This window comes from Hyalella azteca, unplaced genomic scaffold (genome assembly GCF_000764305.2).
Source record: "Hyalella azteca isolate HAZT.00-mixed unplaced genomic scaffold, Hazt_2.0.2 contig16262, whole genome shotgun sequence".
NCBI lineage: Eukaryota > Metazoa > Arthropoda > Malacostraca > Amphipoda > Hyalellidae > Hyalella > Hyalella azteca.
Genome location: NW_025946088.1, coordinates 49,453 through 64,278, shown reverse-complemented (window position 1 = coordinate 64,278; position 14,826 = coordinate 49,453). Strand labels below are relative to the sequence as shown.

Genomic DNA, 14,826 nt, shown 5'->3' with positions numbered 1-14,826 from the left:
CGCATTCGGCGCATATTATGGCAGTGCATGTGGTGTTGTTTTACTTCGAAGGTATTATGTAGATAGATGGCAACTTAGCGTGAAGGGGTTTTTAACGGAATGATTATTTTAAGCTATATAATTGAGGACTTAAAATAAATTTCATTTTTAGGCAGGCGGCGCGACTCAGTACCATTTGGTCCACGGCCCAGTATCGGGCCGTGGACCATGGTTGGGGATTATAGTACGTTGGCCTACGCCCAATGTTTCAGAATATTAGCAATGAAATGATAAGTGCAGATACCACCACACACAGTCTCCAGGAGTGGAATAGTAGCAGCCGAATCATTGTTAATGAATTTGTGAACATTAAAACCTCATCATGTACGCCAGTTTTGACATACTAAAGGCATCAACATGTTCAAACCAAGGATAATGACAGTTTGGTTCGCCTGAGTACACGCGATATTAATGCAACATACTTGAAGCTCATGACGAGCGTATAGAATTAACGTATAATATTATTCGTAGTAGATCAATAAGCGAAAAACTCGCAGAATATTGGCTTGGTCCATCTCGCATACAACATATAAGCTTCCAAATGTGAGAAATACTTTGCGTGCCGTTGAAATTTTTTCGTCGATCTTTAAACTTTTTTCGTCGATCCCATAATAAGTTATCGTTCATCTCATAAGGGAGCACGACTAGGACACACAAAACAGTGTTTGTCCGAGTCGTCCAAATGTACTATCGGGAATACAGATGTTACAAAAAATTTATTGTAATTTCCAAGGAAAACTTGCAAGGCGAAAAAATATCCATAGTGGTTCTTTCAGATGTGGCATTGTCTTCATTTGCATTATTTGGGAGGGGGTCTAAATGTAGTCTATGTGGCCCCGATGTTTCACCCATATTTTTTTACACAAATTCAGGTAGAAACAACAGAGCGTTTGTCAGGAAAAATCTACTGCTGTATACAATTAAGATAACAAGCGTAAACAAGTCTTAGCACACGACTTAAGCCACCTCACCCATTCTCACCAGCAAGATGCCTTAATGGAAGAGTCTTCCAATTAAGTCATATGGAACAGTCGTCCAATTAAGTCATATGGAACAGTCGTCCAATTAAGTCATATGGAACAGTCGTCCAATTAAGTCATATGGAACAGTCGTCCAATTAAGTCATATTAACTCAAGTCTACTGCCTATAGCTTAAACTTATCCCCTGTCTGATCCACAATCTGGTGAGGCGTCGTGCTGTCTGATCAAACTGTAATCTGGTCCACACGAAGGCGCGCAAATTGCAAACATGATTCTGAGGTCATTTTTAGCTCATTTTCTCACTTATATGGGAAAAATGCACTATTGTGCTCGCCATGTCTGTCTGTCCGTCTGTCCGTCCGTCCGTCTGTCCGTGACCTCAAGTTTTCGTCGACGAGAAAATGCGCTCTCTGTCACTCACTGCAGTGAGTACTGAGTTATATTTTTTGCGATGAACACCGGGCAGGAGCGCGCTGGGCTCGCGTTCAAATAATACGCAGTGCAGTCATAAAATTGTATGGTAATCCATATACGCATACATTATACCGTTCCGTGCTGGTATTCCTAAACGCATTCAAAATCACGAAATTTCTTATTTTGAAGGAACTGGATCATTTATTCGCAATTTCATACACGCACAGAACAATGATTGAGTTAAAATACATGGATCATATGATATATAAAAAGTGACATGATATATAAAAGTATCATATGAATGATATGATATAAAATAGTGAATTGATTGAAGATGCTGGAATTCGAGATCCGAAGACAATCATTAATAATACTCTGAATAACGACCAGGCGACAAGCATGCATTTTTAGTGTGCTTAATCATGAGCTACCATACCGTTATTAAAATTTACCTCTTATGTGCCGACACAGTCAATAATATAACTCTCCTCGGGTTTGCTCAATAATAATATGCCGACACAGTCAATAATATAAATAAATAATCATATCCGATACAAAAAAACCTAAATTAACTTGGTTGTTTTATCACAACACAGCATTGCCGTAAATTATGAACACGTAAGTGCCAATAAAGGTTATTAGTATGAACACAACCGATCTGATAATAGAGTACAATTTCGTAGGATGTGGATGTGCCAGACGTTAGAAGGCAGAGCTTGGCCGAGAAATTTTAACCGCGTGAGGCCGTTTGGGCTCGATGCGGCGTTCAGCGACCGCTCCACCCGACTCTTAATGCAGTGGGGGAGTGCACATGCGGTGCTTGACTGCAGTGGAGGAGTGCACATGCGGTGCTTGAATGCAGTGGAGGTGGGCTGATGTGCACCTTACCTTACGACCTTACGATGAGTTCGGGACTTCCTAGTCCCCGGTCTCGCTGATGCGCCGCCTTCATCGTCCTCCGTCTCCGAGTCGTCGCTAGGCAGATCACCCCGCCCTCGAGTCCCGGATGTAACGTTGGCCGTGTTCCGTTAATTTGCCCTCCTTTGGGCCAGCTGATGCAAGATGCTGTTGCTTGTCACTTGCTGATGGTAGTTTCCCATAACTGAACAATCCGGGATCTTTCTCAAGCAATTGTTGAGTAGTCTCTTGAATGTTGCAAGGGTGGACTCCCCTCCTCTCAGCACTTTTGGCAAGGCATTAAAGAGCCTCGGTCCTACCACCGACAGTGATCCCACACAAAGAGTCTGTACTCCGGCCGCAGCTCGGTTATTAAATGGGGGAACCCTGCTCAGTCTCCCCCTTCTTTCGTTGCAACGTGTCACTATTCTGCAGGCCTCACTCTCAAAGTTGGAAGCCAGTCCGGTTATCATCTTCCAAGTGTACAGTATGATATATCTTTCTCCTCTCCACTGAGTACAGTCCCAGGTGTTTCAGCCTTTTCCAGTAGTTCAGGTTCAGCTCCCTCATGCCGCTGATCCAGTACGTGAAGGTTCGCTGCACGTCCTTCAGTTTCCGCACCGCACCCGCCTTGAGTGGTGACCAAAGTTGGCAGCAATACTCAAGATTGGGGAGCACGAGGGCTCTGAAGAGTGTATAATCATTGGTGCATCTTCTCTCGTTCTAAATGTACGCCATATCCACCTTATCCGTTGCCGGCTGCGCGCGACTATTTCCTCGATATTGGCATCGAACGTGGCTTCAGTACTCATCAAAACTCCGAGATCTCGAACTAGTTGCTTCTCCTCAAGGAGAAGTTGGCTTGCCAACTATGGAGTTGCTTCTCCATAGGACCAGCCATTGTTGTTATGTTATATGTAGTTACCAGCCATTGTTGTTGCGTTGTGTGTAGTTACCAGTCACTGTTGTTTCGTTTACATAATTCTTAATTTTCTCAAACCTCTTGAAAGATGAAATGTTTTGTGTGTGAAAGAAGAGAAAGGTTTTGTGAGTGACAGGTTTGCGTCTAACGCTAAGAAGATCAAGAACAAGCCCGTCGTCAACGTGTTAAACGAGGCGGCACTGCAGACGCGATACAACCAAGAAATCCAAGGCCTACGACAGGAGCTGACTACTACATACGCCGCAGCCTCTCGAGCGCAGACGAATTCTCGCAGACGAAGACGACGCAGACAAAGACGACGCAGAAAAAGACGACGCAGACGAAGACGACGCAGACGAAGACGAGGCAGACGAAGCTTCGCAGGTGAGGTGCTGATACTCTGGTATCATTAATACCATTACCCCACAGGTGAGGTGCTGGTACTCTGACATCATTAATACCATTACCTCGCAGGTGAGGTGCTGATACTCTGGGATCATTANAAATACAACCAAGAGATCCAAAGCCTACGACAGGAGTTGACTCCAAATACAACCAAGAGATCCAAAGCCTACGACAGGAGCTGACTCCGCAGCCTCTCGAGCGCAGAAGAATTCTCGCAGACGAAGACGACGCAGACGAAGAAGACGCAGACGAAGCTTCGCAGGTGAAGTGCTGATACTCTGGTATCATTAATAATACATACATCACCCCAAGTTCCACACTGTTAACTGTTAACTGGTAACTGCTTACTGTTAACTGTTAACATTGTTAACTGGTAACTGTTAACTGTTAACACTGTTAACTGTTAACCATGTTAACTGTAAACTGATAACTGTCAACTGCTAACTGTTTACACTGTTAACTGTTAACTATTAACTGTTAACTGTTAACAGTTAACACTGTTAACAGTTAACACTGTTAACACTGTTAACACTGTTAACACTGTTAACACTGTTAACACTGTTAACACTGTTTAACTGTTAACACTGTTTAACTGTTATCTGTTAACACTGTTAACTGTTAACAGTTAACTATTAAATGTTAACTGTTAACACTGTTAACTGTTAACTGTTAACACTGTTAACTGTTAACTGTTTACTATTAACTGTTAACAGTTAACACTGTTAACTGTTAATGATAACACTGTTAACTGTTAATTGTTAACTGTTAACACAAATGTTAACTGTTAACACAAATGTTAACTGTTAACACTTAACTGTTAACTGTTCCTGTTAACTGTTAACACTGTTAACATTTAACTCTTAACTGTTAGCGAAGCTAACTGTGTTAACTGACTCGAAGCGAGAAGAAATGTTGTCGCAAGGATGTGTTACAACGCAGTTTTTTTAGTTTATAGCCGTGGCCCCTGGTGTTGGTTCTTGTTTCAAATTCTAGTAATCCTTCTGGGACCTTGTATAAGCCATGAGTAAACTTGTATACTTCAATGAGTTCCCCACGCAGACGTCGATAACTGAGGCTTGGAAGCTTCATAATCTTTAATCTTTCCTCATAGGACTTGCCTTTCAAGCCCGGAACTATCCTTGTTGCGCGTCTTTGAACACTCTCTACTAAATTTTTGTCCTTTTCAAATTTCGGTGACCACACGACGTTTCCAAACTCCAGGTTCGGGCGCACGACAGCAACAAACAACTGCTTCATCGTTCCTGCATCTAGGAACTCGAAAGAGCGTCTGACCAGTCCAAGTCGTTTATTGGCTTTATTAACTTGACCTTCAATATGCTTAGAAAAATTCAACTCATAGTCGATATTACTCATTACTACTTCAATTCATTGTTTTCTCATACTGTAACCTTGCTGTTCATTATTCTTGCCAAGGTGGATTACTTTACATTTGTCAGCGTTAAAACGCAGCTGCCACTTATCAGCCCAGTCAACCAGCCTGTCAAGATCAACTTGTAACTGTACTATTTGCGACGTATTCTTCACTGTATTATAAATTTTTGTGTCGTCAGCATACATCGAGCACACGCTAGACTCAGCTTCTGGCAGATCGTTTATAAACGCAACGAATAGAATAGGCACGAGAACGCTTCCTTGTGGCACGCCGCTGCGCACTGGAGCCCAGTCTGACACGGACCCATTAATACTGACACGTTGGCGTCTCCCCACTATAAAATCTCTGATCCATTTGAGTACATTGCTGCCAATTCCCAAAGACTGCAATTTCCGCAACAGCCGCTCATGTGGGACACTGTCAAATGCCTTAGCAAAATCGAGGTACACTGCATCTACTGGCTCCCTTTCATCCAGCAGGCGGGTCCATTCGTTCAGCGTAGACAAGAGGTTAGTGGTGCAGGATCTCCCGGCAGTAAAGCCATGTTGACAGTCTGATAGGAGATTATTAGCAGTCAGATGATCTATCAATCGATCCCTCACAACAGATTCCATTACCTTGCAAACGACACTTGTCAAACTGACAGGGCAATAGTTGCTCGGGCAGCTTTTGTCACCTTTTTTGAATAATGGTGTCACTTGAGCTTCTTTCTAGTCAGCCAGCAAAATTCCTTCGTTCAAAGTTTTTCGAAAAAATGACTTCAAGGGCCGGCTAGGACAGTTGCTAACTCTTTGAGTAATCTGGGGTGGAAGCCGTCTGGTCCACATGACTTGTTTGGATTTACAGCGATAAGGCGCTTGAGAACCTCTTCTTCTTGTATTTCAAAACTTGTTAACTTAGAGCCGACTGAGCGTTCCTCAATAGCTGGAATACTGTTCAAGTCCTCTTCAGTGAATACGCTACTGAAAAACTGATTAAGAACGTTAGCCTTGCCCTCATCAGTGGATATCTTTCGTTGATCTACTTTCAAATCAGAAATACCGTCCTTCATCTTGCACTTCGAGCTAGCGTACAAAAAGAAGGCTTTCAGGTTATTTTTTTGCATTTTTAGCAATGTTTTTTTCGAGGGTATTTACTGCGGTGCGACAGCTTTCTTTAGCTTGATTTCGAGCTCTTGCGTATAGGTTATAGTCAGCAACGCTACGAGTCTGTAAATAACGCTGGTATGCTTCCTTCTTTGTTTTCAGCTTAGCTAAAACTGTTCTGTTCATCCACAGAGTTTTTTTGCTCCACCAAGCTAAATTTTAGGTACACACGCATCAACTGCAGACATAACTGTGTCCTTGAGAAATGACCATGCCTCATCCCTTGGAAAGGATCCATCGATCCAGTCTAGCTTTGGATGAGTAAAATCACAAACGATCAACGTGTGAGACCAACGGAAAGTCATGCTCAGTAGAAGACTGTTTAGTACTTTATCGTTATCAGAAGAACTGTTTGGTGATCTACACACGACTCTTATGAGGAGGCTATATTTGCCTTTGAGAGAAAGTTCGCACCACACTGATTCTCTAGCTGATTATATTATATATCTCGCCTAAATGGTTCAATATATCTCGCCTAGGCGCGCAAAAGCTCCTAAAAATACAAATAGCTTGTACGTATTTGCATGCCGCGCGTTCATCAGCGTTTCTCAGGATAGTCTCATCGACTTCAAGAATTATTATACTGTTTAATTTCAGAACATTACATGAGGCAGACGTAGCAGAGGTCCGTCACATATCATTATACATTTCTCCAGGAAGCAAATAAAGAACACCGAATATTAGAAAAAGAAGTCTTTATTCATTCATGTTAAATTCAACAATGAACTCGAGCAACTGATAAGCTTAAGAAGTGCCATATCGGTCGCTACAGCAAAATTCAGAGTAAAGTTTCGTTTCATTGACACTGAAGAGAGTGTTCTCGAGGATCTCCGATACCATTTTGATGAGCAAGTCTAGCGTTTCACAATTATTAATCCGATAAATAATAGTAAAAATTATATAGTGGTTACGAGTCTCGATGAATTTGTGTTTAAATGTGTAGTGATTGAATTTCGTAATCACCAACGAAATATATCTTTGAATAAATCATTTCAATACCGAATGCGTACAATGTAAAGTACAAGAGAGAATTATTCTTCGTTTTTTTTTTATGCTGCGCTTGGTCAATCCTTCATAGCGTGAGACGGTCAGAGAACATGCCCTGTATTTATTAAACAATTATTCAGAATGTTTCAGAACAATTCAGAAACAATTATTCAACACAACACATTGTGGTGCTACACAACACATTGTGGTGCTACACAACACATTGTGGTGCTACACAACACATTGTGGTGGTACACAACACATTGTGGTGCTACACAACACATTGTGGTGGTACACAACACATGCCAACGACATTGCGCTCGAGTTCGACAACATCAAAAAATTCTACAATATGTACGCCTGTGTTGCGTTGTCAAAAAAATGCTTGAACACATTCACAAATATATGATTGTAAGAACGCTTTGGGATGCTGGTCGTACGAGACGAGGGTGTCTTCTGCACCAAGATAAATAATAGTTGAACCAAGATAAATAATAGTTACGGAGTACGCCACTAGCCACGTTCAGGTTGACATGTGGAGAATGTTATTGTAGCCACGAATGGTCAACTGGCAGCAATCTTAAATGGGCATGTAACTTGTGGATTGAAATTACAACATTGAAATAAGGCTAAGGAATTTCCCAAGCAGTCACAATTGCGAAATAAATCGTACAATAGCTGGTCTCGTGTGAGCGCCTGAGAAAGATTCATCACTGAGCTGGTAACACAAAAGATACGAGGAAAAAGAATAGGTTAATGGACTGCAATAATATTTAAACTTTTCGAAACTAAACTGCGACAAGGTACATACAAACAACAGACAAGGCACGAGAAATAAATAACGACATTATCTGCTCAGTATTACGAACAATTCTTAGAATGAGAACAATACAATGCAGTGTTTATGTCAGTTGGAGGTCCTGTGAAATGTGGAAAAAGTTGAAACTTTTGAAAGCAAATTTTGAGCTACTCCATCTTTTCGTACATATGAATATCATTCACAAATAAACATAGACAAAAATAAGACTGCAAGATTGCAACGTTATAAATTAAGTAAAACAATGAAATACACAAAACAGCTCAATTATCAATGTCTTACTAAGAATAGCTTTCATTGTTGCCATTCTTACCAATGAAGGGAGTGACAACACTGAGATTCATAACATCTGGCATTTCCCTGTTGAGCCTTCGCTACCCAGAGCGACTGTCGTGCATTTTTAGAGCATTTGTCAGTAAATTGGATAAGAATTGGATGTTTGTCAGTAAATTGGATAAGAATTGGATTAGAACGTTACGGTATTGGATAAAATTAATGCAAGACATCAGTGGTGACTTTTAATTTGACTTCGGAACAGTTTGCTCTCTATAATGAGGATACACCCGAGACTAATTCCAAATGAAACAGCGATAACTCTTTTATACACGCGTTTTCAAATTATTTGAGACTTTGAAACAAAGTTATGTCATACCGAGGCAACTTAACATAGAAATTATGTGATCATTGCATCAAATTATCATTAAAAACTTGAGATTCACAGATGGTTGAGAGAAAATTCCCTGTTTTCGAGCACGTCTCAATGGACACCACAACCGTGAAAAGACAATATGCATACAGGCAAACAATGAATGGTACATAAAGAGAGAAAATTCGTGAATGCTTTGGAGATCGAATAGGACAATGAGTCCTAACAAGAAGCGAGGCAATAATCTGTACATGATAAATGATATGACAGTGAAAGAATCAACAGAAATAAGGCAAGCGTTAGGATCAATATGTTACGAGGTCGATACGATCCTCGCTTAAACGTATAGTTCAATAGCCGCTACTTTCCATCCCGTAGTAATTGTAGAGCAAGCCAACTACAGCAACACTTCTATAGCGAGCTCATTTAATTACTCATAGCAATATATATACAAAAGCTTCCAAACAATAATGAAATATCTGAGATAAAGTAAAAGGTTAAGAATGATTTCAAAAACTGAGTTCAGTAACAGCTTCAACGTACTCACTACCAGAGACTACGTAACAAATTTTTGGCATTCACAGTTGTAATGAATTTAATTATTACAGCATTTCTGAGAGGGCTATCCATAGATTTTAATTTTCTTTTATCTGTATTTACTTTCATTAAATACCACTGGGATTAGGGCAGAATGAGGCCAAATAATCGAATGTTAAATAATCGGAGGGATATGTTCCCACTGTGAAGATTGCATGTGCCATACTTTCAAAATTCGCTAAGTGAACGTAAGTACTTACGCTCCATTTTCTTGTCTATGATTAAGTGAACGTAAGTACTTACGCTCTATTTTCTTGTCTATGATTAAGTGAACGTAAGTACTTACGCTCTATTTTCTTGTCTATGATTGGCGGATTTTGCTTGAAAGGCCGTCAATGATCGGCTGATGAACTTACGATCTCTTAACTTTTTTTGAAAGTATAGGACCTGGTGCGGCCTGAACTATTGAGACGTGAAGGAGCGCGAACACGAAGAGCAATAATTAAGTACACAAACGAGGACAATATTCATGCAGAACATTCAAGCAACACACAGCCCTCATGCAGAACATTCAAGCAACACACTGCCCTCATGCAGAACATTCAAGCAACACACTGCCCTCATGCAGAACATTCAGGCAACACACAATCCTCATGCAGAACATTCAAGCAACACACAATCATCATGCAGAACATTCAGGCAACACACAACCCTCATGCAGAACATTCAAGCAACACAGATTGTTCTACCCGCGACACATTCACCCGATTTTAATGCATTCAGCAGATACACAAGCTAGGAACCTAAACGTGAAACGAATTAAATTTTCATTAAAAAGAAAGAAAATTCTTATTAGAAATAAACACACGGCTACCGCACAAGACATAGGTTTTTGCTAGTGTTATCCAAATAATGCTAAGACTATCAACCAAATGATTCACAGCAATGTTCTATTAAACGCAAAACCGACAATCCTTCTATCGAAGTTTCACTATAAGTTGTCATAGAAATACTGTCCTATTATTCGACGACTGAGAAAACTCCTAAAGTTAACAAAATCTCAAAGCTCGTCATCGTTAATTTGCTCCAGCTATTCAACTGATAAAACACTAGTTTCAAGACACTAGCTTACTCCCATCATGGCATGCCAATTAAAATGTGTATAGAAAGTTAAGAGACAGAAAGGTTATCTACATTAACCTGGCCTACACTTGCAACCATACAAAACACCTATGAACTGAGAGAGATGGGAGCTAAGGTAAATTAACTTTATTTAAGGTCAAGTTACGAGTCACTTTAAAGAACCTAGTGTAATTTGGCGTATAAATCGTCCAATTGTGGCTTGAAGTATTTCCCCATACAAAACACCTATGAACTGAGAGATGGGAGCTAAGGTAATTAACTTTATTTAAGGTCAAGTTACGAGTCACTATAAAGAACCTAGTGTAATTTGGCGTATAAATCATCCAATTGTGGCTTGAAGTATTTCCTGAGCTGCGGGCGCTTAGACTTGAGGGTGGGCGTTAGCAAGCCGTTCTGTACGCTGAACGGGTCGGGGTGCAGGTAGACGTCCTTTACCTGGGATGAAGTCTCGTTATTGTAATTAAACAGGGAACGGGTCGGGGTGCAGGCTGTCTCTTATACACATCTAGATGTGTATAAGAGACAGGCGTAATAGNTGTAATGGGCCTATATGTAATGGGCCTATATGTAATGGGCCTATATGTAATGGGCCTATATGTAATGGGCCTATATGTAATGGGCCTATATGTAATGGGCCTATATGTAATGGGCCTATATGTAATGGGCCTATATGTAATGGGCCTATATGTAATGGGCCTATATGTAATGGGCCTATATGTAATGGGCCTATATGTAATGGGCCTATATGTAATGGGCCTATATGTAATGGGCCTATATGTAATGGGCCTATATGTAATGGGCCTATATGTAATGGGCCTATATGTAATGGGCCTATATGTAATGGGCCTATATGTAATGGGCCTATATGTAATGGGCCTATATGTAATGGGCCTATATGTAATGGGCCTATATGTAATGGGCCTATATGTAATGGGCCTATATGTAATGGGCCTATATGTAATGGGCCTATATGTAATGGGCCTATATGTAATGGGCCTATATGTAATGGGCCTATATGTAATGGGCCTATATGTAATGGGCCTATATGTAATGGGTCTATACACACGCCTTCACCGCGTCAACTTCTGGCACCACCACGGCCACCACCGTCGACTGTCAACAGTTGCCGTTATTTGTTGATGCAATCAGTAATGAAGCTACAGCAATGTCCGTTATTTGTCACTGCAATCATATATTCATTTTTTACTTGCGTAAGTAACCCAAACGTCCACACGATTACGGAAAATAAAGTAGAGTTAGATAAGAAAATTTGGAGAGTTAATTAATAAGCGTTAGATAATATTGCCACTGATGACGACTTTATAATGTTCGTGTTCTAGCAGAGCTGAAAGTAGTGTGATCTGGGAACGCTAGGCAACAGGGAACACATTATTTATGAAATAAAATATATTTTACACGCAATAACACTTTACCTAAATAGATACAGATTTATTTGATTATATGAATTCGCTATTTGGTTTTGGTCGGCCATTTATTCACGAACAGAAACAAAAGAATAGACAAGAATCGAAGACTTTTGCTTAGCCAGCAACGAAGCTTGATCTGCATACGACATTTATAAATTGGAAAAGTTACTGTAGTCTAGGATAACGGACCATAGAAGAATCTGCCAGAAAATGTTGAAAATTTTGAACCTGATAACCTCTTTGCCAATTTATTGTACTGATGACATTGTTACACAATGGTTAAATAGATATATTTTCTCCAAAAACTTTTGATTTGAGCACCACAAACTGTTTATTTCCTGTGCTATGAGCATGAGATTTGTTATAGGATTGACTTTACTTGCAAGAAGTTATCCAATAACAAGAAACTCAATACTACTTGGAAACTATTTTAAGCAGATACAAGACAGTAAAGGCTAAGAGTACATCATTGCCTAAGATTAATAAGGAGAAAACAAAGAGGAAACACGCGCCTGCGGAGATATAGAGCAACAATCGTTCGAGTCACAAGATCGAAAAATCAAATAAATTTACGCTCAAGCTTTTACTATCAAATTTAAGCTTATACCTTCAAACTTAAGCTTTTACCTTCAAACTTATCACACTTAAGCTTTTTATTTCCAAATTTAGCGTTTACCTTCAAACTTAAGCTTTTACCTTCAAACTCTCGCCGTAGACGAACACTTGTGCCACGTACTGAGAGCGTACGTAAATGTTTTCAATTTTCTCAGGTACGATGTACTCTCCCTGGGACAGCTTAAAGATGTGCTTCTTGCGGTCGATGATCTTGAGCGTGCCGTTCTGGGGACATATACATCAGTTGTCAAGCGAGATATATAGAATTTATATCATTATATGAATATAACCTAAAGAACCTAAATAAATGATGATCTTGAGCGTGCCGTTCTGGGGACATATACATCAGTAGCCACGCGAGATATATAGAATTTATATCATTACATGAATATAACCTAAAGAACCTAAATTAAATGATCTTGAGCGTGCCGTTCTAGAGACAAATACGTCAGTAACCAAGCGAGATATATTGAATTTATATCATTATATGAATATAACCTAAGTTACGTGCATTAAATGAATCTTTTAAGTTTATAATGTGTAAGAGGATCGTTCAAATGCAGCGACGTTATGAAGGAAATATTGAGTTCGACATTCATATCGTAAAACTTAGGAACACTTCTCACTAACTCTTTAGGATATTTAGAAGCAAAGAACGAATTGTAGGATATAAATTATTAGGAGAGAACGCAATAATAACATGACCGACATTCACTTGTAGTCCTAATTATATAACGGCAAAAGTGAAAAATGGCATAAAAAAATATAACTCAGTACTCAGTGCAGTGAGTGACAGAGAGCGCATTTTCTCGTCGACGAAAACGTGAAGTCACAGACGGACAGACAGACAGACGGACATGGCGAGCACAATAGCTCTTTTTTTCCATAAATGAGAAAATGCGCTAATAACAGTGAACTATAACTTGCGCATGTATAATAACGCAAGAGACAGCAAAAGATTACTGGAAAACTTACTGGCAACCATTCGCCGATATCGCCGGTGTGCAGCCAGCCTTGAGCGTCTTTGGTTTGCCGCGTCTTCTCAGGGTCCTTGAAGTAGCCTTGGAAGACACTAGCGCCCTTTATACAGACCTCGCCTTGGTCTGCAACAGGAAAAAGGTTCAACGATTTTATCGTCCACAATAAAATGGAAATAAAACATTTCAGAATCTCGCTAGCTGTGAGAATAACGCACGTTCACGCAAGGAGCAGTTCGTCTGAGGCCAATTGCACAATTATCCATCGTTGATATGCGGTAAAATTGCAGCATATGATTTGGCTCTAATGAATGAGTTATTTAAAATAAGGATCAAATGCATAAGGGTTGCCGTAGGTCCTAAGAATAGGGAACTCCATGCATTCATATCTTCCCAGATAGAAATTGAATGGTTCAGGTTCACAACATTCTTCATGCACTGTATGTACTTATAGACTCAGAACATTTATTTTAAGCCAGAGACGAACTTTTAGACATATGATAGTTACTCATCGTAAGAATAACCCATGCAAAAATCATAATCAAATAGACATTAGTGAAACATCTTACATTAACCCTCAGTCATTAACCCCGTGTGTCACCAAATTTACGTCGCGTTGAGGTTCGGATAGCAAAGACGACAACTGACGTATCCCTAAAGGTTTAGGTTTAGAGATTCATTCGACTACTTTTTCTAGTTGAAAATTACGTTCGCGGCAGCAGACGAGCTATCACTAAGATAGTAAATATATTATGGGTGATTACCAATTGTAACTTCACCCCTCGAACTGAAAATTATAAATTTACTTTGCGAGCATTTATTTAGCTTAATATATGTTGAAATTTAGCTTAATATTTGTTGAAATTTAGCTTAATATATGTTGAAATTTAGCTTAATATATGTTGAAATTTAGCTTAATATATGTTCAAATTTAGCTTAATATATGTTGAAATTTAGCTTAATATATGTTGAAATTTAGCTTAATATATGTTGAAATTTAGCTTAATATATGTTGAAATTTAGCTTAATATATGTTGAAATTTAGCTTAATATATGGTGAGAAAATCACGCATGACGCATGTTGAGCACAACACACTTTGTGCAGCGAAGTAATCCATGTCAGGCACGTCCACGAGCTTGATGGCGTTAGAGGCCAGCGGGGGCCCCACGTGCTCAGGTCTGTACTCACTTTGTGCAGCGAAGTAGTCCATGTCAGGCACGTCCACGAGCTTGATGGCGTTAGAGGCCAGCGGGGGCCCCACGTGCTCAGGTCTGTACTCGCCCTGCACCGTCAACGTCGCTGGCGCCACAGACTCCGTCTGCCCGTAGCCCTCCACCACCTGCCCAGAGAACGTCGTCCAGAAATAACACAAATACAGTCTAAATCACAACGAATTTTATGAAGAAATATCGTATTTTGTGCATATGTGGATTGACCTATAAGTATCTAATACCGTAGGTGAGGAAATCACAAATGTGTT

At 39.9% G+C, this 14,826-nt stretch overlaps 1 protein-coding gene across 1 annotated transcript in view; it reads right to left on the bottom strand.

Annotated features, from left to right (window-relative positions):
* Window positions 1-9,607: 9,607 nt before the first annotated feature.
* The window catches only part of LOC108669067 (long-chain-fatty-acid--CoA ligase 5), a 44,189-nt gene continuing 38,970 nt past the window's right edge, over window positions 9,608-14,826 (bottom strand). The window contains exons 14-18 of the mRNA XM_018156351.2: window positions 14,535-14,685; window positions 13,344-13,471; window positions 12,450-12,593; window positions 11,389-11,439; window positions 9,608-10,761 (exon numbers count right to left, since the gene is read on the bottom strand). Of these exons, the coding sequence (XP_018011840.1) occupies window positions 10,624-10,761; window positions 11,389-11,439; window positions 12,450-12,593; window positions 13,344-13,471; window positions 14,535-14,685 (612 nt within the window). The 3' untranslated portion in view covers window positions 9,608-10,623. The remainder of the gene's footprint in view (window positions 10,762-11,388; window positions 11,440-12,449; window positions 12,594-13,343; window positions 13,472-14,534; window positions 14,686-14,826) is intronic.